This window comes from Rhamphochromis sp. 'chilingali' (genome assembly GCF_963969265.1).
Source record: "Rhamphochromis sp. 'chilingali' genome assembly, chromosome: 17".
Taxonomy (NCBI): Eukaryota; Metazoa; Chordata; class Actinopteri; order Cichliformes; family Cichlidae; genus Rhamphochromis; species Rhamphochromis sp. 'chilingali'.
The window spans coordinates 29203036-29228267 of NC_137944.1; the positions used below are offsets into that span (position 1 = coordinate 29203036).

Here is a 25232-nt window from a genome sequence, read left to right on the forward strand (position 1 = left end):
GAGCATGACGAAGTTGTAGATAAACTAGGTTTCTATGATTTAATGTCAGCATAGGTTTGGTCATGTTTACATTTTTTACACTCTTCATTTCTTCTTATTTTACAAGATAGCATAGAAAAAAAAACATGCATGAAAAAGTAAGGTTTTGCAGATTAATGAGCCACTAACAGAAAATAAAATGTAGTTATGCTGATATATATATTGATGGTTTTATAGCAAATAATCTTGATCATGCTGATACAGTCAGAGATTATTTCTTTCAAAACTATAAAACAGACTGTATAAGCTTAAAATAAAAACCTTTGTGCTCTTTTTAACAGTCCAACATGTGTGTTGTGTATGCAAATTAGTGTGTTTCTACTTTATTCACATGAAGGCACAAAGTGTGTTTACGCCCTGTTTCTGTCAACAGCAGAAATTTGCTGATAACAATGTAAACTATGTTGTGTATTGATAAAATTACTTTTACTGGCGTACAAGATTGGTGCTTAGTTAAAACCAATTTCCTGAACTGTTGTTTACTTCAGAAATTTCTCACTTACTGTAATGTTTTACCTTTCATTGGCCTCGTTTATGTTATTTGGTGTTTATTTGGTTATTTCTGTGAAGACGTTTTAAATGTGTAACATTTGAAACACTGTACAAAATACAATTTATTATTATGATACCAACAAATACAAATAGCAGTTCTATTTGGGTGAGATACATATTATTTTGGCTCCCACCATTGTAGTATTTTTCTTGCCACTAGGAGGCGGAAAAGCAACCCCAAAGATGGGGTAGACCTTGACCGAAGAAGAAGAAGGAAAACAAACGGTCCTGTTGGACTGGACGCATATGATTGTAGCAAGGGGATGCATTTGAAACGTTTTTCTGTTTTGGAGTTTGTTTACCATTGCTTAGTCGCATTTTATTATTAAACTAAAAGAATTGGTGATTTGGGACCACCATGGCCGATACGGGAACTAGCGGATGCGAACGTCTGACCACCAATCAAGTGACTCCTGTGCAGGTCGGCGCGGTAATTCTGTGCACGTTGTTACGGCGGTGAACTACACTTTTTAAAATCATATATCTGCATCCAAAAGAATTATAAACAGAGCGGGTATTTAACATGTGCAGAGGTTATTTATTGCGTGGTGAAAACACGGAGGGAGACTAACCGCAGTCGTAGCTGCATGGATCTGTAAGCAGGTTAGCGTTAGCTTAGCAAAGGCTGAGCTAGTAGTTCTCTCTTTACAGGTCTGCTAATTAATATATCAACAAAACATGGCTAACTCCAAGAAAGTGACTTGTACAGAGGTAATAACACCCATTACCTACAGTCTAACGGAGTATTACAGCCATTTGTCAAACCTTTGTGCAGCAGCCACGCTGTAGTAAGCTAACTTGTTATGGTGTTGCTGCACGCCTAAAACAGAAATTAAACCTTTGCATTGAATCTGTACTGAGTGTGTGTGTGTGTGTATATATATATATGTGTGTGTGTGTGTGTGTGTGAAACACACCCCGTGTTTATTAAATGGTCCCTGATAAGGTACCTCTATTGCAAACTTAGGCTGCTAAACTTTGCACAAATCCGTGCTGCAGAATTTAGCTTCGCAAAATGCGGTCGTCTTTAACCTGCACCAAACCTGAGCACTGACTAGCCCTACTGATAGTTTTAAAGGTTATTTAATTAATTACACGATGCAGTCAGAGAAGCAGACACTGCTGAGCTTGATCCTGCTGCACATGGAAGCAGTTCACGGTGTTTTTAGTGCTTCAGATCAGCTTATGGTAGCGCTTTTATATCCCTAAAATGAGGTTATATTAATGTGGTATGCACATCCCTGCGGTGTGACCATTTCCTCTGCTTGTGTTTCAAACACCTTAGTTTGAAGAGTGAAGCATCATGGGCATTATGAGTCTGCAGGAGAATTCAGTATCAGCAAAGATGGATATTTATAGGTCTGAGACAGCTTTTTAGTCTTTCTTTGATTAAACTGGTGTTTGGCAGACATTTCTGTACTTGGTTTTGATTTTAGAGCTTTATTATTAACTGCACAACAACCACCTTGTTTAAATTTGGCTACAGAGTGGTGGGACGTGTTTCCTGCCGTACTTAGGTTTTGTGCAGCTCATATTTCACAGCCCTGTGGTTTTGAAACTCTTAGACACAGTCATGTTCGGTCTTGAGTGAATATCTTAAAAAAAAAAAGAAGAAGCATATCTGGTTGAGTTGCGTCAGCGTAGCTAAGTAAAGATTTTAAATGTATCTGTAGTGTTTTAATTATTTTAAAACCCCACCATGCATGAGGAGTGACAGAAATGTTTGGGTCTTTAAAAGAAGTCTCCTTTCAAAACACTAAAACGGACACAGCATAAAATACTCACAGCTATGCAGGAAGTGCAGATATAAATGTTTGGTTTCTAAAATTAGTTTTTATTGGTCAGCTTTCATCTGGTCTTTGCATCACACACCTCTGTTGTTTTGTATTCTTTGTTTCTGTATATCTTGCTCTTGTCTGTTCTCTTTTATGTTGGCTTTTAACCAGAACCTGAGTGCAAAATTTACTTTTACTGCCTGTAAATACATCTGTTGGAATGACAATAAAAATAATTGAATTCTCAGATTCGCAGTCGTTGCTGCATATCATATTTTATAGAAGTGCAAATCTAGAAATTGCAGAACTAATTGTTCTGTTTTTGTCCATTGTGGACATTAGTGATTGGCTTAGTTACAGAGCAGAGACTTGTGTGTTCTGTAAACTGTCTATTGTCCATCATAGGTAACAGAAGGGACCGATGGAGAGGCTGTGGAGGCAGTTTCAGAAGCAGCAGCATCGGTGGACGCTGGAGAAACGGAACACGTTCATGAATCTTCCCATGAACTTTCCAAAGAGAGGGAAGAGGATAATGATGATGCTGCTGCTGCTGAAAAAGACATGGAAAGTGAAGAAGCAGAACTTAAAGAAACTGAGACTGAGGTGATCCACTCTGTTGGTTCTACATCTCCATCACAAGCTTTTTCTGCAGAGGAGACAGAGGAGACCGTTACGGTTAATGATGGTGAGCCAGGTAGCACCACAGAGCCCCAAAAAGAGGCTCCTGAGGTGAAATGTGACGAGGGTCTTGAGGTGATATCTGATGAAGGGGTTGAGTCAAAGGCAGAAGATCTTGCAGGGAAGGATGAGAGCCAAGAGGAAAGCCCTGCAGTAGCAGATGTCAGTGAGGATGCATGCATGGACGTAGCTCCTGATCGTGAGGAGGAGAAAGAAATAAAAAACACTGATGAAAACATGGACACAAGCAATGACACTAAGGAGGAAGTCTGCACAGAGCAGGAGTCATCCATCTGCTGTAAACCAAAGGTTTTGACAGCGGGCGATGAACTCGATGAGATGATGGACATCGGTACAGTGGATCAGGTGGAGCAGGAAGCTCAGATGAAAGAGGAGGAACAGAACAGCTTGAAGGATATGGAAAGCAGCCGCTCACCTGATGCTTCTAATACAGGTATAAAGATGCTCTTTGATTGGTACATTTGTAGATGCAAAATAGAATCTTTATGATCTTGTAGGAAATTATCTAAATAAATAAAACTTTTAATATCAGCAAATATGAGAAAACATCTACCCTGACACTCCTTCATCTGCTAAAGGCCAAAAATGTATTTCCTAAAAAGCGACCACTACAAACATTTTGTAACTTTTAAATGCAGACAGGCTTCTTTAAAAAGACCCTTTGACCTTTGTTACCCTGCAACCCTCTGCGAGTCCACGTCAGAGCACACTGAGCTTTAGAAATGCTTTCACTCCTCCTTTAAAGGCAGCATGGCAGAAAGTCTCTCAACAAGGCGTAGTTTTCATCATCCCACTAAATGCTGTGCTTTAAAATTCCCACACAGCCTCAGTGACGGAGGACAGTAACTCTGTTACGGAGGAAGCTGATGTAAAACCCACAACTTCAGACTTGATGCAGTCCAGCTCGTCTCCATCGTCTGAGGCCACAGGAAGTACAGGTGGGTGATCTTAATGCCAAAATACAAATAGTACGAAATTAAAATCTCATTATGTGGAAAATCTTGGCAGCAGAATAAACTTTAATATTAATATTTTCGTTAAATTTATTAAATTTGTAATAAATAAACAGAAAACCACCCCTAGAAATCCACACACATAAATTGTATATAACAAGACTAAAATGGTACGGTTCAAATGAAACGACTATCCTGACTGAACCTTTGTGAAATACTTATGCTTTATTAGAGTCCAAAGATCTTTTCAAATTTGACTGAACAAACCCAATTTTCTTTTTTTTCTTGTTATTGATAGAAATTAAAATGCAGAGATATACATCAAATAAAGTGATACAGATCTGCTGCTGTGTGCTGACCTGTTATGTTTACACATGCAGCCAAAAGGGAACACGCTAATAAAGGAAGTATTTGTCCCTTCTGAAATGGTCAAAGGCAAACAAGCATCTCAGCATTTTGGCTCTTAGTTGGTTAAAATGGTTGTAACTGTGCAACTAAGAAAACACTGAATAAAATTTAACATTGCTGAATATTTTTGAGTTTAATGGCTCACTCCCAACATAAAGCTGCTTTTCGGCTGCTCTGTTATTCACGAGCATGTTTGATTTGGAGGCGTTTTACACCAGGTTCCCTTCCTGAAGCAACCCTGGAGGTATTTTTGTCTCCTCCCAGGGTTAAACGAGGGATCATTGACTGGTTAAATGAATGATTAAACCATGACACCATAGAGCCACTAAAAACACAATCTTTTTTTTAAATATCTTAACACTCAGACCGTCGTTCAGTATGAATTTTGTTTTGTCCGACACAGTGACAGTTGTGAATGTTGTCATTCATTCATGTTCTTCATGTTTTTGTGTTCACTTCCTTTTACACTTGCTCACACGCTGCTCACGTGTTCTTGTAGGAAGAGACAGCTCGTCACCGGCGATGATGTTGAACGGCATGAAAGTCGTCAAGCTTTCTATACCGAGATTAGACGTTGTAAGTAGAAGTAAGATAGAATTTAGGTTTCAGGCTTTTCTTACCTGCTCTATTAATATACGTGAAAGTTCATCGAAAACTATTGATTAGGCTGTCGCCATAAGCTTTCCGTCAAAATAAACAGCATATACATGTACTCCTTGTTCTAGGAGAGGCTGCACACTTCAACCCAAAGTGTCAAGTTGTCTCCTTCACCTCCGTTGGTCACTGTGAAGGACGAGCCGGTGGATGAGGAATATGAACAAGCTCTAATGTCCAGTTCCTCTACAGCAAGTGTGAAAGATGAGCCTAATACTGCAAGGGTGAGACACACTCTGCTTAAGGATTTGTGGAGTTATGCTATTAGATTTGGCAAGCGTATGCAGAGCTGTCACGCAACGATCAGGTGTGGAGACAGTTGCAGAAAGTTTGGGAGATGGAACAGCAGTTACTGAAATGAAATATTTGATATTCAAAACCCATGTAGTGAACAAAAAGGCTGGAAAGGAAGAGGCACATGATGTCTGTAGTGCAAAGGTGTAAAACAACGAGTCCAAAGTGGCTGCAAAAGAACACTTGACACGAGCTGGGAGTATGATGGAGTGGTCCCAAAAAAAGGTGGAAGTTACGACAACGACAGAGGGAGAACAGGCCTGCGTATATGAAGGAGGAGAATCTTTCAGAATCTGAGAATTTGAGATGGTTTGGGCATGTCCATATAACCGGACACCCTGCATTAGACCTAGAACACTGAGAGTGGTTGTCCTCTGGCTTGCTTGTGATAGTTGGAGGGGGTAACTTGTATGTATGGAGCCAGTCTGTGAGCAGCAATGATACCAAGACAAAAAAAAACTGGGACAAGATCAGGTAGACTCACACATGAACTTGCATGTTTCAGGATAATTACTGGTTTCTTCGTTTCATCAGTTCTTTATTCTGGCTATTGTATACTTGGCATGACTGACACTGAGTCTAATAGACGAGAGGTGGGGAACTCCAGGCCTCGAGGGCCGGTGTCCTGCAGGTTTTAGACGTGTCCTTGATCCAACACAGCTGATTCAAATGGCTAAATCAATATCAATATGTCCAGAGGCCTGGTGATGAACTAGTTATTTGATTCAGGGTGATATCAAAAACCTGCAGTGCGTTTCCCACTCCTGTAATAAACCAGAGTGCAGGAAGAGGTTCAGACTCACAGATCTGTACCTCAAACTAGACTTCCTGAAATATCCACGTAGTTCCTAAAGCAACATATTTCTACCAGTATTACACCATTGCCATAAAATATGGTTAATTCACTACTTTGCAGCATTAAAACCTTTTCACACCTGAAATCTGGAAATTGAAGGAAGAAGAGAATTATTCTTTCTTACATGGAGTTAACAGCAGCAGGAAACCAGCTGCAAACATATGATTACTTGTGTAAGTGATAGGTTTGGTGGCAGAACATGACATGTTGTCACATTTGGACTTTGCAGGTTTAAAACTGTTTAGTGTCAGATCTCACTAGCTTGGACATTTTCATTGTCACGTGGATCTCCTTAGCTGATGTCTAGAAAATTCCACAGCTGTGGGAAACCCGGAGAACACCAAAGAGAAAATCTGTTGCTGCTAGTATAATATAATAATATATAACATCATCAGTCAGGATCTGGTCTGGGTCCAGTTTCTGAGAATGAAGCCTGAATCCCTGAACCGTTACTGACGTTTCTCTCATGTTGAAAGGAGGACCTGAGGATCGGATCCGTGTATTCTGAGAGTTCTGAAACGCAGACGCTGCCCATCGTTAGCCCGCCGTCTTCGCACATGTTCTGCGCTCACTGTAAGAAGAACCTGATGAAGGGACAGACGGCTTTCCAGAGGAAGGGCTCTCCAGCGCTCTTCTGCTCCACCACCTGCCTCTCATTGTCTCAGGCCAGGGGAGCCACTAAAATCTGCCACAACTGCCAAAAGTGAGTTCTGCAGACGAGAGTAGGCTTACTACTGTTATTACTACTGTTTGATGGGTGAAGTAATGTCACCAAATGATACGCCTCAAAGTAAACTGCATTGTAGTTTGATTGAATTTGGATTTCTCCTTGGCCTCTTTTCCTCTCGTTCCTTTAGGTTGATAATTCGGCCTCAAGACGTCATCCTGGCTCCGGATCTCAAAGGACTCATGAAAGAGTTCTGTGGCCAGATCTGCCTGACGTCCTTCAACTACAAGAAAACTGTCTCCAACTTCAGGAAAACTGCTGTTGCTGTGAAAGCTCTACAGACTGTACCACAGTCACTCTGCAGCATGTGCACCAGATACTGTGTCGTAAGTCGAACAGAACAGGACTGCCGCTAATGATTATTTCAATTATTTAATATAGAATTATCCAAACCGTGTTAAAAATGTCCTCGTTGTCTCATGCGTTATTTACACCATATGAAACTATGCTGATAGTGTGAACACTCTTCACCCGTGCTGCTCTTTGTCGTCTCTCTGCAGAGCAAACATGAGGTGATACTGAGCGGCGCTGTCCACAAGATGTGCAGTGACGCCTGCTTTAACCGCTTCCGTACAGTAAATAACCTTTCGATGGCGGGCTGCGCCAACTGTGGCTCGTACTGCCACAGCAAACCGCTCATGCTGAAGCTGGAAGAGGGCAGCAAAACCGTGTGCAACCTGGATTGTTTGGGGAAATACAAAGAGGTATGGAAACAGTTCTCTGCTTCATTGCAGATACATTTATTTTGAATTAGTCTTCATTTGAACTCTTGAAAGCCCAGTTTGAGTAACTCAGAAGGCAGAGGGTGGTCTCTGCATGTGGAGCTACCCTTTGAAAAACCTGCAAACTTTATTGGTGGTGTCTAAACTGTTCATTAAAAGAACAGAGGGGGTCTTCAGATTTCGACTCTATAGGGGAAAGAGTTAAATTTTTTAGCACTATTTTAAAGTTGCATGCCTGCACTGAGTGTCAGCACATGTGGGAAACAAAGCCAGTTAACTTTCTCGCCTCCTCTTTCTTACTCTGAGAGTTAAAACGGTTGAGGTTGTTTGCAACATGCCTCATATTTGTTTTTTAAAATTAATTCACAGAAAAGCAAGATAACCAAGATGACCCAGCCGTGCACAATGTGTCGCACCGCCCGCTTTGTGGCAGAAATGGTGGACAGCAAAAACAGTGATGACTCTGTGGATCTTTTCTGCAGCAGCAGCTGTGTGATGGCGTACAAAGTCCAGACTGTTAGTTCTTCAGGTACGCGATACCAGCTTCTCATTGAAGATTAAACCTTGTACTTGTTTTTGTTAAATGATTGTTTATGATGGATTAATTTGGTTTCAGGTGCTCGGATAAACTGTGATAACTGTGGCAAAAACAGCGTACCGTCCTACCACCTGGCCATGTCCGATACCTCAATCAGGAATTTCTGCACTCTCCCGTGTGTCATGGCTTTTCAGGTATTTACTTAAAGTTATTTAAAGACAAACCTAAGAAAGATTTTTGAAAAATGAAAGCTGGTATTTCAGACTTCTGTTGTTTCTTTTTCTGCGCTTTAGGAAAAATTTAAGCAGTCGCAGAAGCAGGTGAATGTTTTTACGAAGCTGCCCATGGGATCGTCCCAAATTCAGCCCGTTAGTACAACGCCAGTGCAACAGGAGGCAAAAGTGTCCCAGAAAGTGAACTGCTTCCAGTGCTCCCGCGTCATCACTTTTAAACCTGAGCTCATCCAAATGAAGGTAATTAATGGAAACAAATAAATTATGAGTGGAAAGTTTTACATTTAGAGATCAGTAATACCACAACAGTGTTCCTGTGGGCTTTAAATGAAAGTCACGGCATTTCGGATGAGGACCTGAAATGCTTTTGGTCCTCTCGGGTAAAGTCTTGTCAACACTTTCAAGAAAATGAACACAGAAAATAGACCTTGTCCGTTCAGGCTGACATTTCTCATGATTTGTATCTTCTGTGTGTGCGTGCAGGACAAGATGGTTTTTCTGTGCAGCGTGGACTGTTCTCACGAGTTTAAGAAAGCCAACAACGTGACGAGTGTGTGCGAGTACTGTATGATCGAAAAGATCACCAGAGACGTGAAGAGAGTCAACAACAAAGACTGTTACTTCTGCAGCGACGGTAAGGAGTCGTGGAAATCGATTCGTCAGCTGTAAGAACCCGATTCTGCTCTGAAATCTGTGTTTATTTTATTTATTTCTGTGTGTCCAGGCTGTAAGCTCCTGTTCAGACACGACTTGAGTAAAAACTGGGGGAAGCACTGTCACTCCTGTGTTTACTGCCACTCCGTTTCAAAGAAGCTGGTGACGGCACAGTACGGAGGCTCGACGGAGGAGTTCTGCTCGGAGGAGTGCAGGTCCAAGTACACCATGCTGTTCTGCCACGTAAGCAAACCGCAGTAAAGATATTAAAATCATAGTTTTACACCAAAGCGGTAATCTCCGTGAGCATGATCTCCTCCTCCACGTAAACACATTGCTTTTCCACTCAGGTTGCAAAGTGCGACACCTGCGGGCGGAAAGGGAAGCTAAAGCAGAGCCTTCCCATGCTCGGGGAAGTCAAACACTTCTGCGACCTCAGCTGTCTGCTGCAGTTCTGCTGTGAGACAGTGGCCACGCAGGGTGAAGTCGTGAAAGGTGCATACCGTGTTTTTATCCCTGTTTGAATCTGTAACTTCATCTGATTTATATATTTTTTTTAATGGTGTAGTGGTTAGCACTGTTGCCTCACCGGTTTGATCGGCCTTTTTGGGCGGAGCTTTCTGTGTGGAACCTGTGCGTTCTCCCAGTCTCTGTGTTTCCTCCTGTTTTACTTAAGTGTTGGAGTAATCTAAACTGGTTTCAGGAGTGTGAGGTTCTGAGTCAGCCCTGTGATGGACTGGCATGCTGTCTAGGGTGTAATTTGCCTCAACCTATGACAGCTAGAATAGAGTGAGGCTTATTCAGACATGTTTAAAGTTTAATTAATGACTTTTGAAGCTGCTGCTTTTGATAAAATCAGTTTGGGTTTGATGAGTTTGGCTAAGCTTTCCTTAGCAGTCTTTAAAACTGTAGTAAAGCGAAGTATTACTTTCTTTTGATTGAGTGGCCAGTTTGATGTTAAGGGCTAGCACAGAGAGATGTGCAATCATTTGTGGTCATGTTGACACCTAAGGCCAATTTAGAATTACTATGTAACATAACATGCACGTCTCAGGATTGTGGGAAGAAACTGTCACCTGGAGAGAATCCACACAGACACATGGTGAACATATAAATTCCTCACAGAAAACCCACAGAGCTCTTACTGTGACCCCACAGCCTTAACCACTGTGCTGCTGTAAAGACAGACCATCAAGAAATGCTAATGTGGTAAATCAAAGAGGCACTGAGGCCTAGATTCATACTGTGTTGCGGACGCAGACAGCTCCGAGACAACACTGTCGGCTTCTTTGATGCCCACCGCATGCACAGTTGTTGCAGTGTAATGTATAATCTCCATGAATGAGTCAATGTGAAGTTGGATGGCACTGACTGTTTCGTTCATCATCTGATGGCAACATTTGCATTGCATGCAAGACTGTAAAACTGAGCTGCTGCAACACTGGACTGCATGTTTGACACCAGCTGTTAACTGTTGTTGTTCTTTAATAAAATATGAATATTTCTGGTACTAACTATTAAGGCAACAAAGCTAAATGTTTACCAGTCGTGCACAGCTTAATTCTTTTTTTTGATACTTTTTATTTATTTAGGAACATTTTTATGCAGAAAAACAAAACAGACAAACAAAACCAAACAAAACAGACAAAATATTATGAGGTCATGGGAAGACAATATATGCCCGTGTATACAGCTGTACATCCACACATACATATATCAATACTTTGGTATTGCAAGTTCTATGCATTAAAGAGTGCTGCCACAATTTGTAAAGCCCCACAACTTAATTCTTAAACTAGAAAAACTAAAAAATGTTTTGCAACTGGGTCACAAAGTAAGACCAAGAATGCCTCTCTCTGAGGATTTAGGAAGAAGTCGGGAGCGACTTCCTACTGAGACGTTTTAAGTTTGTTGCTGTTTTGCTTTCAGCCAGCACAGGAGAGGCCACACCTGTGATCGCCAACGTCATCTCGCTCGCTGGCACGCCAAAAGGAAAACCTAACACTTCTGATAGAAGTGCCCAACAAAGTACAAAACAAAAACAAACACACGCAAGATATTAAAAAGAAATCATTTTGTACTGTTAATCATCAGTAGCTGCACGAGTTTCATATTTTGCCTTTTTTCTGCAGGTACAGCATCAAACTCTCAGTCAAAGACCTCTGGACACGTAAGTACATTTTTTAAATTCATGTATTCTTTTTGTATACAGTTGTATTTTTTCCAATTCCTTTTTTTCAGTGTAAGTTATGTTTATGAAAAATATATTTCTTAGTTGAAATGACGCACTTTTGCTTTTAAAAGGAAATCTTTGGGACATTTAGTTCAGTCACTTTTAGCTTGAAGGAAGTAGCCCGTGTAGTGTTACAGATGAGTAACTTTAGAGATGTTATTGTCATTTTTCTGTCCTTCAGATCAGCATTCAGACCGAAACGGTGAAGACTCATCCTCCTCCCCCGACTAAAATCCTGAAGAACAAGGCTCTGCTGTGTAGACCGCTGGTGCAGAACAAAGGAGTCTCCTGCAAAACGCAGACGGTCGACGTGGAGGCACAGACGGGTAAAAGAAGCACACAGGCAGTGTCTCTGTCAGGGCAACACCTCCGCTTTACTCTGTGTTTAAAAAGCTTCAAATAGCTGTTCAATCTGATTGATTACAGCTGAATTACTGCTGCTAGCTGCACTTCACAGCGTTTAACGCTCGGGTCACAAACACAGGTTAAAGGGTAAGGGTCATAATCAGCTAAGCTTATGTTGTTATGAAGACAGCGAATGCTTGTGGAGAGGAATCTTATTCAAATGCTTAACTGATGCTTTGAAGTTTGAACTTTCTGGGCAGAGCACTAATGTATGCTCACGATTTTACAGACAAGACTAAATGTAAAGTATTTGTTTGTCTTTGCACACTGTACATGCTTCCTCTTTAAACATACTTACTGCAAGAGCAAACTCTGTGCCATGTTCTTATCTAATCACGACTACTATTCCCTTTTTTTCTCTCTCTGTAGATGATATCTTCCCAAAAATGGTGATCCTGCCTGTTCCTGTGCCGGTGTACCTTCCTGTACCCATGAACATGTACAGCCAGTGCACTCCCAAGCCTGTCGGCCTGCCGTTACCTGTATGTCTAACAATGCAACCACCTTGGAACTTTATTATTTCTAATTAATTCAAAGTTTTCCCATAACTTTTTGTCTTAGAATTTACATTTGTCTTTTTAAGGTTTATTTAGAATAATTAAAATGAGGAATTTTAAGATCAAGATGGATTTTATTTGGGAATCTGTTAACATGCTTGTGACAAAACCATGCACTGTAACACTGTAACAAAAACAGCAGCAAGAAGTAAAACATGTAGCTCAACAAATGGGCGCATATATTTACACATGAACCATAGGCGTGACCCCGTGACCCATAGCATTTTGATTCAGACAGGATGTTCAAATGATTGGCGACCTGTCTGCGGTGTACCCTGCCTCTTGCCCTATGGCAGCTGGGATAGGCTCTCGCCATGGATAAATTACATTACACACTCCTTTAATCTTCAGCTTTGTTTTTGCCCTTACTAAGGTCCCACTCATGAGCTCCTTCTTTCTTTCTACCTCAGCTTCCTGTGCCAATGTTTCTTCCTGTGACAATGGACAGTGCTGAGCGCATTGTGGAAACCATCCAGGAGATCAAACAGAAGATCCCGTCCGATCCATACGAGGCAGAACTCATCCTCATGGCGGAGATGGTGGCCGAAGACGACGAGAATAACGACAAGCCGGAGACGCGCAAAGAGGAAAAAGCGGTGAAGAAAACGCCTGAAAAGCAAGAAGCACCTGTCACAGATGGTGAGACGAAACATTTAATGAGGCCACGAAAAGATGAAAGTAGGGGGTACTCAAGGCCATCAAGCCATCATATTACAGGGTTAAACAGTTAAAGCTATTGTAGTTTTGTGTTTATTAAGTTTTATTTTGTTTGTGCACCAGTGGCTCTTGAAGGAAGTATTGACATATTTGACCAAACTGACTAAAACTAAAGAAATGTTGTCATATTTATAATTTAGTTTTGTAAATGCATAATTAATTAACTTTAATAACGTCAGCGTGCACATGTTAGGATTTCATCCAAGTTATCTGTCAAAGTTGCATCATTTTATTCCCATACAGATAGTTTTGATGTTATTAACAGTGTATTCATGCTGTACTAACAGACAGTGTGATGGTTGTTTTGTAGACCATGTCAGTAACTACAGTGATGACTTGGACACCGACGAACTGGCCACTTTCCTCAATAGCTGGGAGGATGCCTCCTCTGACGCGGGGCCCTTGTCGCCAAGTAAAACCTACGCCAGCGAGAAGTTCAACTCAGTTTTAGATGTATCTGTGGGCATGCCCAGTGAGCCCGAGCCCGCACCACCTCCTGGTCCGCCTCCCATGGACATCGAAGCCGACTTCACTGTTGGTGAGATGATAGGCATACACCCATAATACTGGACGTTCAGGGAGTTTATCTCCAGTTTATCTACATTTCTTTGGACATTTTTACTTTAACCCCTTCAAAGATCTGCTCTGGGCTTTTGCGCGTTTAGTCTCATGTTTGATGTCATGTCATTGCCAGAAACTCTGGAAAGGATGGCCAAACAAAGAGAGCAGTGCAACAAGTCCCCAAGCCCCCCGCCTGCTGCTCCAGTACGACGACAAGCTCACAGGAAAGCCAGAGAGAAGAGGGTAACTGCTGCTTACACATCTAAAGCTGGCTTTATATGCAACAAAACATTAGAGAAGGAGATGATGTAACAAAAAGATGGCGTCGTGTGACCCCTCCACCCATAATTATGTGTCAAAACAGGAAACAGTAGTAGTAGTATAACATAGTAGGTTTTCAACCTTTTCCTTCTTTTTCTTTATTTAAATAAAAGTTTTAAATGTCTCCCTCCTTTAGATGGGGACATAAAAATAACCAGCATGGTTTTATCAAAGAAGGCTGCAGAGCTGCAAGACTTGAATGACTTTGGTCTGTGTTGTCTAAAATGTCCCCATTATACCCATAATGGTCAGAAGAAGCTTCTCGGATGAGAGGTGAAACGTCTTCAAGCAACTTAAAGAAGTCCAGACGCTTTTCTTTGCAAGCTCCTTAGACTACGATGACCTGGATGACTGAGAACCTTCACAGACATATACCCATAATGCATCCTCTATATGTTATCACAGGGTCGTAAGCCACAGCGTCAGTCTAAGGCTGCTGAAACGTCTTCGGCAAAGAGTACTTCCAAAAAGCCCGTGGAAGTAGAAATCCCAAAACTGAAGAGTGAATATGGAGTTGATGCCTGGAAGCGATGGATCCAGTGGAGGCAAACTCAGCCCAACCTGGAGAATCCACGCTTTGGCTGTAAGTCTGAATATAAAATGCATTTGAACACTGCAGCACTTCGGGCTGCATTTCCTGCATTCTCTGACTTTCCTGTCTCTGTTAAGACTTTATAATTAAAAACAAACAAACATGGCTTTTAATCTTGATGTCAGCGCGTCCTCTGGAGCTGAAGGAGGATCTTCTTAGCTGCACCACCGCTGAGCTCAGCTACGGCCTCTGCTGCTTCATCGCTGAGGTGAAACGACCAAACGGAGAGCCGTACTCGCCCGACACCATGTTTTACCTCTGCCTCGGCATCCAACAGGCAAGACATTTTTCTCAGAGAAACTAAGTGTAAATATGGATACACTTATAAATATGATGACATGTATATCTAACCATTTTCTAACATAGTCCAAACTTCCTTTACTTTCCTGGTTCTCTAAACTTTTTGTCTTTCTCTGCAGTATCTGTTTCAAAACGGTCGTGTGGAGAACATTTTCATGGATCGCTTCTATAACAAGTTTTCCACTGAGTTCACCAACTTGCTGCGAGGTTTCAAACCTTCAATCACACCCAGTGGTGAGTTTCCAACACCACCTTTGTCTCTGTCAGTGTTACACAAACGAACGTCTGTTTGCTCAGATTTACAGCGGGTCACTTTCCCTCCGCAGGTTATATCCACTCCCGTGTAGAGGAGGAGTTTTTGTGGGACTGTAAACAGCTGGGGGCGTACTCCCCCATCGTCCTCCTCAACACTCTGCTCTTCTTCTGCTGCAAGTACTTTGGCTTCACCAAGGTGGAGCAGCACCGTCAGCTGTCCTTTGCACACGTCATGCGCTGCACAAAAACCAATCTAAACAACACCAAGACCACATTCCTGCGCTTCTACCCACCGCTGTCCGGACCCGAGGCGGAGTCAGGTACCAACGTGCAGAACGCCAGATTTAAACACACAGAGCTAAACGCGTTGATTTTGCAGTTAAGAGTCGACAGTCCACCTAAAATTAGCAGTCAAACAGATTCTGACTGTTTTCATGTACAAATTATCCTGAAACTTGCACACTGTCTGTATGTGTCCTCTTCAGATGCAGAGGGTGGCCCAGCGAAGAAGCGAAAGGAAGAGGAGAGTAAAGAAGAAATCCTGGAGATGATGGAGAACACGGAGAACCCTCTCCGCTGTCCCGTGAGACTCTACGAGTTCTACCTCTCAAAGTGGTGAGTGTTGTACAACCACTGGTGCACTCGTGATGGATCTGTGGCTGGTTGGACTCCGCTTTCAGCACGTGAACTTTGTGAAGTAAATGGCTGCACAATAATCTTGCATTACCTTTCCCACATAACTGCTATGTTCAGTTTATTTTAAATAGGTATATTTATTTAATCTTTCAGTGTCTAGTTTGTATTTTCTCTCTGTGCCTGTGTAGGTTTCCTTCCAGAGTACAAAAACTTGATTGTTTGCTTCTTCTAAATAAGCTGTAGGTGAGGTTAGTTATCTGTGTTAGGCTGCGACGGACTGGTGACCTTTGCAGGGGCCTCTCGGCCTGCAACAGCTACTTGGTTAAAAAAAGGGATGATGCAGCTCCTGAGCTACAGTCGCTTCTTTTGTGGCGCATATATTGTTTGTTGTCAGATTTTGAGACCTGATATTACAGGAGTAGCTCACAAAACTGTCTAAAACCAGTATTTTGAAAGGTACAAATAAAAACTCACTCAGTGGGCTCAGTTAAGCCCAGAGAGTTTGATCTAAAACCAGAAGAAGAGATCACATCACTTTCAGCATCGCGACAGAAGCTCCAGTTTTATGTTTGTTTATGTAAGAAGGATTTTAACTAACACAAATGCATCATGAAAATATGCCAGATTCAGCCAAACATTATCTTGATTTTTCGTGCTCAGGTTGGACGTATTCCTCTGCTAAACTTTCAGGGCACCAAAGCTCTGGAAGGATCTGCCTGAGAAGTTTAGACTCTGCACTTAACTACCTTCCTCTCATTCATCTCCTTAAATTTGAACTTAACCTCTGAGTTTTCTTACTTGTGACAGCATATTGTTTCATTTGTGTTACATGAAGTAGGCTTGTTGGGTTTTTTAAAGATGCAGTTTCCCATTTGGCAAAATACACTGATCACATGACTTGAATTTGAATGAATGCTTTATTGGCCATATGCAGGTTGCAGGTTATTCCTTCTTTTAGAGGAATAGGAAATATCTTTTTTTAATATTACTTTTAAATTTTATTTAAATTTAAATATGATAATAAGTTACACTTGAAATATTAAGCGTCATAACATTTAAATGAGCCGACATTTGCCACTTGCCTGATCTGCACTACTGCACAACTAATAAAAGGTTACCGTATTTTCACGACCATAAGACGCACTGTGCTAAAAGGCGCAGTCTCAGTTATGTGTGCCATTACTGTATTTAACACACACATAAGGCGCACTGGATCATAGGGCGCATACAAGTACCGTATGCGTATTTAAAAATAAAGCGGGAGCAAACCTGAGTTCGGTACCTTACTCACATTTTTATTACCAGTAATCGTCATCATCAACAACACACAAGCATACAAGTGTGCGTATTTAAAAATAAAGCAGGAGCAAAACAAAGTTTGGTACTCACATTTTTATCATCAATCAAACCCATCGAAGTCCTCATCCTCTGTGTCTGAATTGAACAGCTGCGCTAAATCTTCATCAAACATGCCAGGTTCACTTTCTTCACTGTCAGAGTCACTTTCCGTGCCGTGCGGCTCCTCGGAAATGATGCCGGCTTTCGCGAAAGCTCGAACAACAGTGCCAGCAGACATGTTAGCCCAAGCATCTACAATCCATTGGCAAATTGTGGCGTAACTCGCCCGGCGCTGGTTTCCACTCTTGGTTAAACTGTGGTCTCCATCGGTCATCCATCGCTGGATGTGTTTGTCGCCGATGTGTTTGCTGCAGTAGGAGCGGAAGATGGCCAGCTTTTCCTTATAATCCGCTGGAAGTTGCTGCGCTACCGTAGTCCTGGTCCGGATGGAAAAATGGCACCGTTTCATAAAAAGTGAAAGTGAAACTGCTTTTAGCCGAATGGTGACCGTCGAAACGCTTCTCCCGCTCGTTCTTTGCTCGATGATTGCCTTATGTCCGCGGAAACTCAGCTGCGTCTTCTTGACCTGCCGGAGCTTGTTTTCCAGCTTCCTCCACTTGCGAACCATCGATTCATTAATCTTAAATTCTCTCGCCGCTGCTCGATTTCCATGTTCCTCTGTGCTTCGTAAGCGTGTCTCTTTGCCATTTTCAGGGTTGTTAAAACAACGGTGTCCTGCATAACGCACATACCTGTTCTTTTATACAGGTATGTGCAATAAAGTCAACGCACACACTTCACCCTTTAGCGTTCTCATGGTGTTCTCTACTACGTCCTCCTTACAACACAAAGGGCGCACTGCGCTATAGGGCGCGCCGTACTTTTTGAAGAAAATCTAAGACTTTTAAGTGCGCCTTATGGTTGTGAAAATACGGTAAGTGTTAAATGTCAGTAAAGACTAATAAAACCTGCCACTCATTGATTCTTTTAAAGTTTATTTCTTGTTTGGATGTGGAAGGCTGGATTGAGATGGTCCACTGGCCGACCCTCATTTTACTCTGATTTATCAGCACATTGATCTAAATCTTTGTTCCTGTTTCTTCCGCCCAGCTCGGAGTCGGTTAAGCAGCGAACCAACATGTTCTACCTGCACCCCGAGCGCTGCTGTGTCCCCAACAGCCCGCTGTGGTTCTCCTCCACCGCTCTGGATGACACCACCATGGAGGCCATGCTCATCCGCATCCTCACAGTCAGAGAGCTGCATCTCGACACAAAGCAGCAGACGAGCGATGACCCACCGTTTATACCCGAGGAGGAGGAGGAGGATTCGGAGTGAACGTGAAGTGACCTTTTACCGGAGTTGCAGCTAGTGATGTAAATGTTTGGATATTATCAAAAATGTTCGCTGAACATAAACGGACAGGAAAAAAAAACATTCACAACAGCAGTATGAAACAGCAAAGAGTCACATTTCAAACGCACGTTTGGACAGAACCTCCGATTCACATCGCTTATGTAGAGGTGAGGCTGAGATGCTGGACTCAGCATTAAAGACTGTTTACTGCTCAGCAGGGCACGCAGCTGCCCTCCTGTGTTTATGTGGTTGTGTCTTATGGAAAATACTACTTTTATCTCCTTCCATGTGTTATGATTCCTGACCTTCCTGTGCACACTGGACTTCCAAGTTTTTCTAAAGCTAGCCCTCCATCTCGGAGTGATGGAGGTCCCGAATAGAGAGCTGCATATTGTTAGTTTCACTACATTCACACCTCAGAGGCCAAAATGAACACGTCTGTGTTTGCAGTAGTTAGAATATTTCCTGGGTCAGTACTTTTGCACACCTCAAGAATTGTTGCAATCTCACTTTGAGAAAACACAGTTTTAACATCTGACTGGAGATTTTACCTGAATCATGATTTGATTGATTTTTCTTCCAGATTCCTTTTTAAGTTGTGATGCTAAACGTTGAAAATGTACACAATTCACACGTTGTGTTTTGTGGTTAACAGATAATCCTCAGATACTTTAAATGATCTTATCAACCTGAAAAGAAATTACAGCATCGAACAATGTAAAAATCATCATTGGTGCCTGATTGAAGGGATTAAAGATTTTGGAAGTGATTCAATTACATTTTAAGAAATTAGAGATTTGAGTGTTAGGTAGCTGCTATCCCTCATTATGACTTTCAAGCAATCTGAGAAGAGAAAAGCCTACAACTCTAAAGTTTTAAACTCATTTTGGGATTTCATACTAAACAAACCTTAAAGCAGTGAGTTTTTGCATAATGAGCTCTGGTATTATATGAAAGCAAATAAAGCTGTCCGTTTGTGTATGTCTAGATTATTTTAACCCCCTTAGAGTATGGCTGCCAAGGTTCTCTTGAGTGTTTTCTATTATATGTTCATTTTGAATAATAAAAAAACAACTTCAAAACACTTGTTTTCTTTTGAGACTCTACAATTGCACCTGTGAGAGAGGTCTGCCTCTTAGTCTCGACAGAATCTGTAATGTGATTTGATTTCAGCCCAAACCGTGATCTTTTAATGAACCTAAAAGATCTACCTTTTGTTGCTTAAATCGAACCAGGGTGAAACCTTAAGGGGTCACCACAGTGGATCATCTTTCAGTATCTCATCCTATCCCTTCCATCCTCTATCACACTAAATGCTGCCAATATAACTCTCCATGTCCTCCTTCACTACATCCTTGAATCTCCTCTGTGGTCTTCCTGTTTTTTTTTCCTTGATGTTCAGCATTCGTCATCCAGGTAACGCTTTCCCTCTGCGCATGTCCAAACAGCCTCGCCTCTCTAACTTTTGTCTCCACGCTGTTTTCGTTTTTTATCCAAGTCACTTCCAGTGAACTAAACTAAAAAGAAGTAATGCATAAATGGTCTCCGAGCAGAGAGACTTGGAAGGAGAGCTCTCTGAAATAAGGTAAAAATTTATCGATTCAGTCGTTAAAGCGGCTCAAAAGTAGATACAAATGTGATGAATGTGATTTCCAGTTGGTGTGTTTTACTCGGATTACGAGGACGCTTAACGCCGACGGTACTTGTCCCCGCCATGTCCTCATAAACTGCTCATTCCACTTTCACGGTTCTCCGCTGCTCCTAGTGGCTGAGACGATCGCGACCGCGGATTCGCTGCCGCTGCAGTCAATCGTTGACGTTACCGCCAGTGATTGGTCAGAGATACCGCCGCTCCTCCCAGATCGTGCCCCTTTATCGTCACGTGGTCTCTCATTACCCATACAAGAAAGATGGCTACTTCTATGCTAGCTACACCTGGAGCTCTTCTTGTTTTTTCTTGTGGACACTAAAGCGGAGGTAACTGTTGTTTGGTGTGAAACCGAAGTAGTTCTTGAAATACATTTAGCTAGGTCTAAAACAATGGGTAAACAGCTCAGAAACCACTGCTGGTTTGTTTCTCACCTGCTGGCTAATGCAAGGATACTAGCAAAGCATGTATGTGTACAACTAACTGAATGTAAACATTAGCCAGATACAGCTGCAGCTGTCCAGATGCATGGGTTTTCTGCTCAGTTGTATAGTGCCTGGTACAACTGAGCAGAACAGACAAATTTATCCAAGAAGTTACAGAGGAAAGTGGAACAAACTTCTACATGCAGAGCCGCTCAAGTACTTTAGTACAAGTTTGAGGTCTGTGGAAAATCTACTCTAGTGCCAGTTTGTTCATCCTGCTTCACTGCAAATCAAGTGGAAATACTTATTATTATAAGTAATTACATTTAGTACTTAGTGCATTCATTAGTTCAAAGTAGTATCAGTATCAGTTTTTACTTTATAAATAAAATGAGATAGTTTAACTTATTTTCCCAATTTTGTGGGCTATTTACATTTGAGTGAACAAATGTTAGAAATATGAGCTTCTTGAATTTTTTTTTTCTACCAAACACACACACATTTATTGCAACTAAAAAGTTACAGTTGTTCTGAATAAGGTTGGCAGCGTGTTGAACATATTGTATGCAAGTACATAAAAGGGATGAGTGTACTGAAAGTATACAATCTACGATACTTATGCAACCTGGATTCATACAGGTGTACTTGAGGAGAAAGAGACTAAGCAATTCATCTGGGCCAGCTTTTATAGCCTGGAACGTCAAGGTGAACTGACTTGTTGACAACCCTCCTATGTTAGTCAATTATCAGTAAGAGCAGTCCTGGACTTCCTTTAGTAGTGGGTGGGGCATAACATTATTTTTAAGCACCCCAGATGTGTTTTGACTTGCATTCGCACACTGAAAACACACCTCAAGCCTCAAACCTTGAATATAAATAAACTGTCTGCTGCAATATTTACATTGCCATAATTGTTGTGCTCAGCAGATTTTTCCAGCTGTCATGGAAAACCGACACAAGCGAGTGAATCCAGAGCAAGATGCCCTGGTGCACATTGTGGCTTGCAGAGACAAACCCTTCCTAGAAGAAAGGTTCATAGACTCCTTTAAAGGTATGTGGTGTATATATAAGACTTTTATAGTGGAACACGAATGGGTGACAAATTAAAGGAAAATTATGCAACCTTGGTAGCTCCAGTGAATGAATATGGTGGTCCCATTAAACTGTAGGGGGGCTTAGACTTTCAAGCAGTGTATTTCTGGTCTTCAGAAGTAAAATTAGACATACTTAAACACAATTTATTTTTGTATATGATGAAGTAAAAATGTGAATATTCCTTTATAAAATATGTCTGGGAAGTTGTGGACTAATCACAGCCACAGTTGGTCTGAAAAGACTTAATTCTACTTTTGCTGGATGTATTTAAAAGGATGATGTCTTATTTGAATGCACAGAGTGCTATATTTATTGCCAAAGTCATGGCAGTTCCAGTGTAAACAGTTTATAGGGAAATTGTTGAACCTAATTTTTATGTTCTTAATAAAATTTTTAGGAAAGGGTGTCTTTACAAACAAAACCATTAAAGCATCTGCCTTTGTTGTCGAGTATCGTGGGAAGATCTTTCTTCGCAAAGACGGGAGGCCTAAGAAGAGAAGCGGTGATACTTTGAATGGTTTCTTATATGAGTTTACATGGAATGGAGAACAGTGGTGGTAAGGTGTTTGTTTTGCATTTTTAAAGTGTTTTGGACTGTTTATTTACAGCTTCCTTTTATTAAGGGGACACTTTTGTATGTGCAGCGTTGATGCTTCCAAAAACGACAAGACCCTTGGAAGGCTTGTGAATGATGATCACATAAGTCCAAACTGTGAAATGAAGAAGATCGTTTATGAGGGGAAGCCACACTTGTGCCTCTTTGCAGTGGAAGAAATACCTCAAGGCAAAGAGATAACTTACAACTACGGCAGCTCCTATTACTCGTGGCGTCCCAAGGTATGTTTATATTATTAAAGAAGCCTTTCTTATGATTTTTATATATTCCACTCACTCCCTCTGAACACACCAGAACAGTTCTCTGTGCTCATTCAGAAGAACCTGACATCTATAAGTGTAAAATAGCGTTACACTTACTCTAGAACTAATAGTGTTTTACAGGAGGCGTTCTCAGTCTGGCTAGTACCAACGAGTAGTCCAAATGTGGTCAGAATGAGAACCCCAGAGTGGCTCTTTTATGATGAGATTGTGATCTGACTTTGGTTCGGATCCTTCTACCAGTCTGAGATTGATGCCTTTCTTTAGCCTGGTGTGCTTTGTTTTCTGGGATGTGGCAGATGTGCAAAGTTTTTGAATTCTTTTTAAGACAAATAAAAAAAATGTTTTGTAACAGTAAAAACTCAATCAAACCAGTACACAAATATGTCCAAATTTACAGTTTGGTATGTAATCATTTCCAAATATTAATGTTTATATTCAGTTTTTTTGTCTTATTTCACATTTACAGGAGTCACGTGATGGACCAAGTACTTCAGACAAAAAAATGTATCAAATTTCATCAACACCCAAGAAAAGAAGAGTACGTAAACAATCAGCAATTTTGTTTTGGAGTACAGAAGTACAAAAGGTTCCTGGTTCGAACCTTATGGTCTCTCGGGGGCCGTTGTGTTAGGAGTTTGCATATTTTACCTGTGCAAGATTTTATAGTCCATGCTTTTTAGGTATATTTCTAAATTCTACATTTGCTGAAGGTTGTTTGTCTGGAAGGTGTGTAGTGGTCTGTCTCTCTGGTTTTGCACAGTACCTTGAAGCTATGTGTTTGCTAAATGCATATAAAAACATATAAAGTATCTGTTAGTGAACCAAATGTAGTCTGTCAACATGCTCTTAATTTGTATTTTCAGTTTAAAGACTCGGATGATGACAGCGAACTACCAGGTCCAAGTCATGACAGTGACCACTCTGTTGATCTTGGAAGGTCATCCAGGGACAGTTCGCCACATTCTGAGTCAGATTCTCAAGAAATGACGAAAAACTTCAGGAGAGTGTCATCAATTCAGGAGGATGACACTTCGAGTTCTGATGATCATGACTCGGACAAAGACAAGACGTACAAAGAAGACAGATACAAAGGAGACAGATCCAGTAAGGCTGGACTAAAAGGCGGAGGAACATCTTTCACAAAGAAAAATTACTGTTATGTTTGCGGGAAAGGTTATCACAAAATTGCTCGGCATCTTTCAAGGCACATCGATGAAGACCCTGAAATCGCTGAAATCTTTGCTTTACCCAAAAACTCAGCAGAACGTAAAAGTCTGCTGGCCAAATTACGAAAAAGAGGAAACTACAAACATAATCAAGAGGTTCTGAGGAGTAACACAGGACCGCTAAAAGTGGGAAGACGATCATCCCGCTATGTAATGACTGCTGAAAATTTTGTGCACTGCATTTATTGTAAAGTAATGCTTCATAGCAAAGACCTATATAGGCATGTAGCAAAGTGTGCTAAGCAAACAATAAATGCTGCAACACATGGCGAGACGAGCATCTTGGGGGATGTCACCGAGTCGGAGTTCTCTGAAAAGTTTCCGTCTGAAGTTTGGGAGATACTTTCACCGATGAAACAAGATGAAATTGTATTTTTAATTCAACATGACTACCTTTTCATGAAGATGGCCCAGAGTCTTATTGAGAACAGTGGAAATGATCCGACAAACCAAGAGCGCGTCAGACAGAAGTTGAGAAAAATAGGAAGGCTCTTAATAGAGCTCCATGATAAGGGAATAGTGAGTTTTGAAGCAGCACTTAAACCCAGAAGCTTCTACAAAGTTGTTGCTGCTGTCAGAAACCTCTCTGGTTTTGATGAAAAAAAGCAGAAGTACAGCAAACCGAGCCTTGCCTTGTTTTTTGTAAAGTCTCTGAAAAAACTGGGAGAATTTGTTGTCGCACAGAGCGACAGCAGTAAGCGGGCCGTGAGAGATGCTAACACATTCATGATGCTGTGTGCGAAGGAGTGGAAGGAAACTGGCCCTCACAAAGATGCACCTTCATCAAGTGAACACAAAGTACACAGCCCCTCTACGATACCGTTCACGCGTGACATACAGACGTTCTACACGCACCTGGAAAAGACTTCTGCTTCTGCCATTGAGTGCATGAAGAAGTATGAAACCCCTCAGATGTATAATGCACTTTGCAGAGTCATACTTGCACAGGTGTCAGTCTTAAACAAATGCGCACCCGAGGTTTCAAAAATTACCCTTAAGTCATTCCAGGAGCGGGACGAGACTACCCAGGTGTTGTCCAAGCACTTTATCAGGATTAATATTGCAGGCAAGACTGGGCAGAACGTTGCTGTTTTGTTGACGTCTCAGCTCGTCAGCGCATTAACGTTGCTTATGAGCAAGAGACCAGCGTGCGGAGTACACGAAGACAATCCTTTCTTGTTTGCAAAGCCAGACGGTTCATCCACAAGCCTCTACCACGGAGGCCACTGTGTTCGGGTCTACACAAGAATGTGCTCTGCAAAGAACCCAGAGCACCTCACGTCCGTTCATTTTCACAAGCACATTGCAAGAATTTTTCAGATTCTTAACTTGGAGAATGACGAGCTACCTCACCTTGCTAAACTGCTGGGTCATGACATCCGGATGGACAGGGATTATTATCGGCTGCCCGAAGCGGCTGTTGAACTCGCAAAAATTGCTAAACTGCTTCTGGCAATGGAAAAAGGCTCTCTTGAAAGATTCAAAGGAACCTCTCTGGATGAGATTGAGATTGAAGGTTTGTGTCCAGTATTATGCAGACATAAACACACATTAGCCTGCCAGTGGTCATTAGATTGTCTTTTAAG

The 25232-nt window shown here is 41.5% G+C and overlaps 2 protein-coding genes across 8 annotated transcripts in view; both read left to right on the plus strand.

The window, feature by feature from the left end:
• The first annotated feature begins 784 nt into the window (after nucleotides 1-784).
• On the plus strand, nucleotides 785-19457 carry zmym4.1 (zinc finger MYM-type containing 4, tandem duplicate 1). 2 transcript variants are annotated; one of them, XM_080862262.1, is made up of 27 exons: nucleotides 785-1012; nucleotides 2772-3498; nucleotides 3890-4003; nucleotides 4926-5002; nucleotides 5152-5304; nucleotides 6707-6933; nucleotides 7088-7283; nucleotides 7458-7661; nucleotides 8049-8208; nucleotides 8296-8411; nucleotides 8511-8690; nucleotides 8934-9084; nucleotides 9175-9347; nucleotides 9455-9599; nucleotides 11034-11132; nucleotides 11237-11274; nucleotides 11519-11663; nucleotides 12112-12224; nucleotides 12710-12938; nucleotides 13327-13554; nucleotides 13711-13820; nucleotides 14304-14481; nucleotides 14616-14767; nucleotides 14910-15024; nucleotides 15117-15365; nucleotides 15531-15660; nucleotides 18130-19457. In XM_080862262.1, exons 1-27 carry the CDS (start codon nucleotides 950-952, stop codon nucleotides 18353-18355), a joined length of 4698 nt encoding a protein of 1565 aa, XP_080718388.1. In that variant the 5' UTR covers nucleotides 785-949; the 3' UTR covers nucleotides 18356-19457. The 2 variants fall into 2 exon arrangements, with proteins under 2 accessions (XP_080718388.1, XP_080718389.1); XM_080862263.1 differs by lacking the exon at nucleotides 785-1012 and adding an exon at nucleotides 1027-1302.
• Nucleotides 19458-19831: 374 nt separating this feature from the next.
• LOC308384287 (uncharacterized protein) overlaps nucleotides 19832-25232 on the plus strand; it is a 30120-nt gene continuing 24719 nt past the window's right edge. For 3 of the 6 annotated variants that reach the window (XM_080862773.1, XM_080862777.1, XM_080862776.1), the window contains exons 1-6: nucleotides 20251-20350; nucleotides 21371-21497; nucleotides 21939-22098; nucleotides 22186-22378; nucleotides 22887-22958; nucleotides 23284-25162. In XM_080862773.1, coding sequence (XP_080718899.1) covers nucleotides 21389-21497; nucleotides 21939-22098; nucleotides 22186-22378; nucleotides 22887-22958; nucleotides 23284-25162 — 2413 coding nt within the window. In that variant the 5' untranslated portion in view covers nucleotides 20251-20350; nucleotides 21371-21388. Of the gene's footprint in view, nucleotides 19959-20212; nucleotides 20351-21370; nucleotides 21498-21938; nucleotides 22099-22149; nucleotides 22379-22886; nucleotides 22959-23283; nucleotides 25163-25232 lie in introns of those variants that run through there. The other 3 variants (XM_080862775.1, XM_080862774.1, XM_080862778.1) reach the window with 3 other exon arrangements.

What these genes read in the sequence shown, in the direction of transcription:
- zmym4.1 (XM_080862262.1), top strand. Translation starts at nt 950, where the DNA reads ATGGCCGATACGGGAACTAGCGGATGCGAACGTCTGACCACCAATCAA. An exon ending in ATCAAGTGACTCCTGTGCAG is followed by an intron (nt 1,013 to 2,771) that starts GTCGGCGCGGTA and finishes TGTCCATCATAG; the next exon opens with GTAACAGAAGGGACCGATGG. An exon ending in AGAAGCACCTGTCACAGATG is followed by an intron (nt 12,939 to 13,326) that starts GTGAGACGAAAC and finishes GTTGTTTTGTAG; the next exon opens with ACCATGTCAGTAACTACAGT.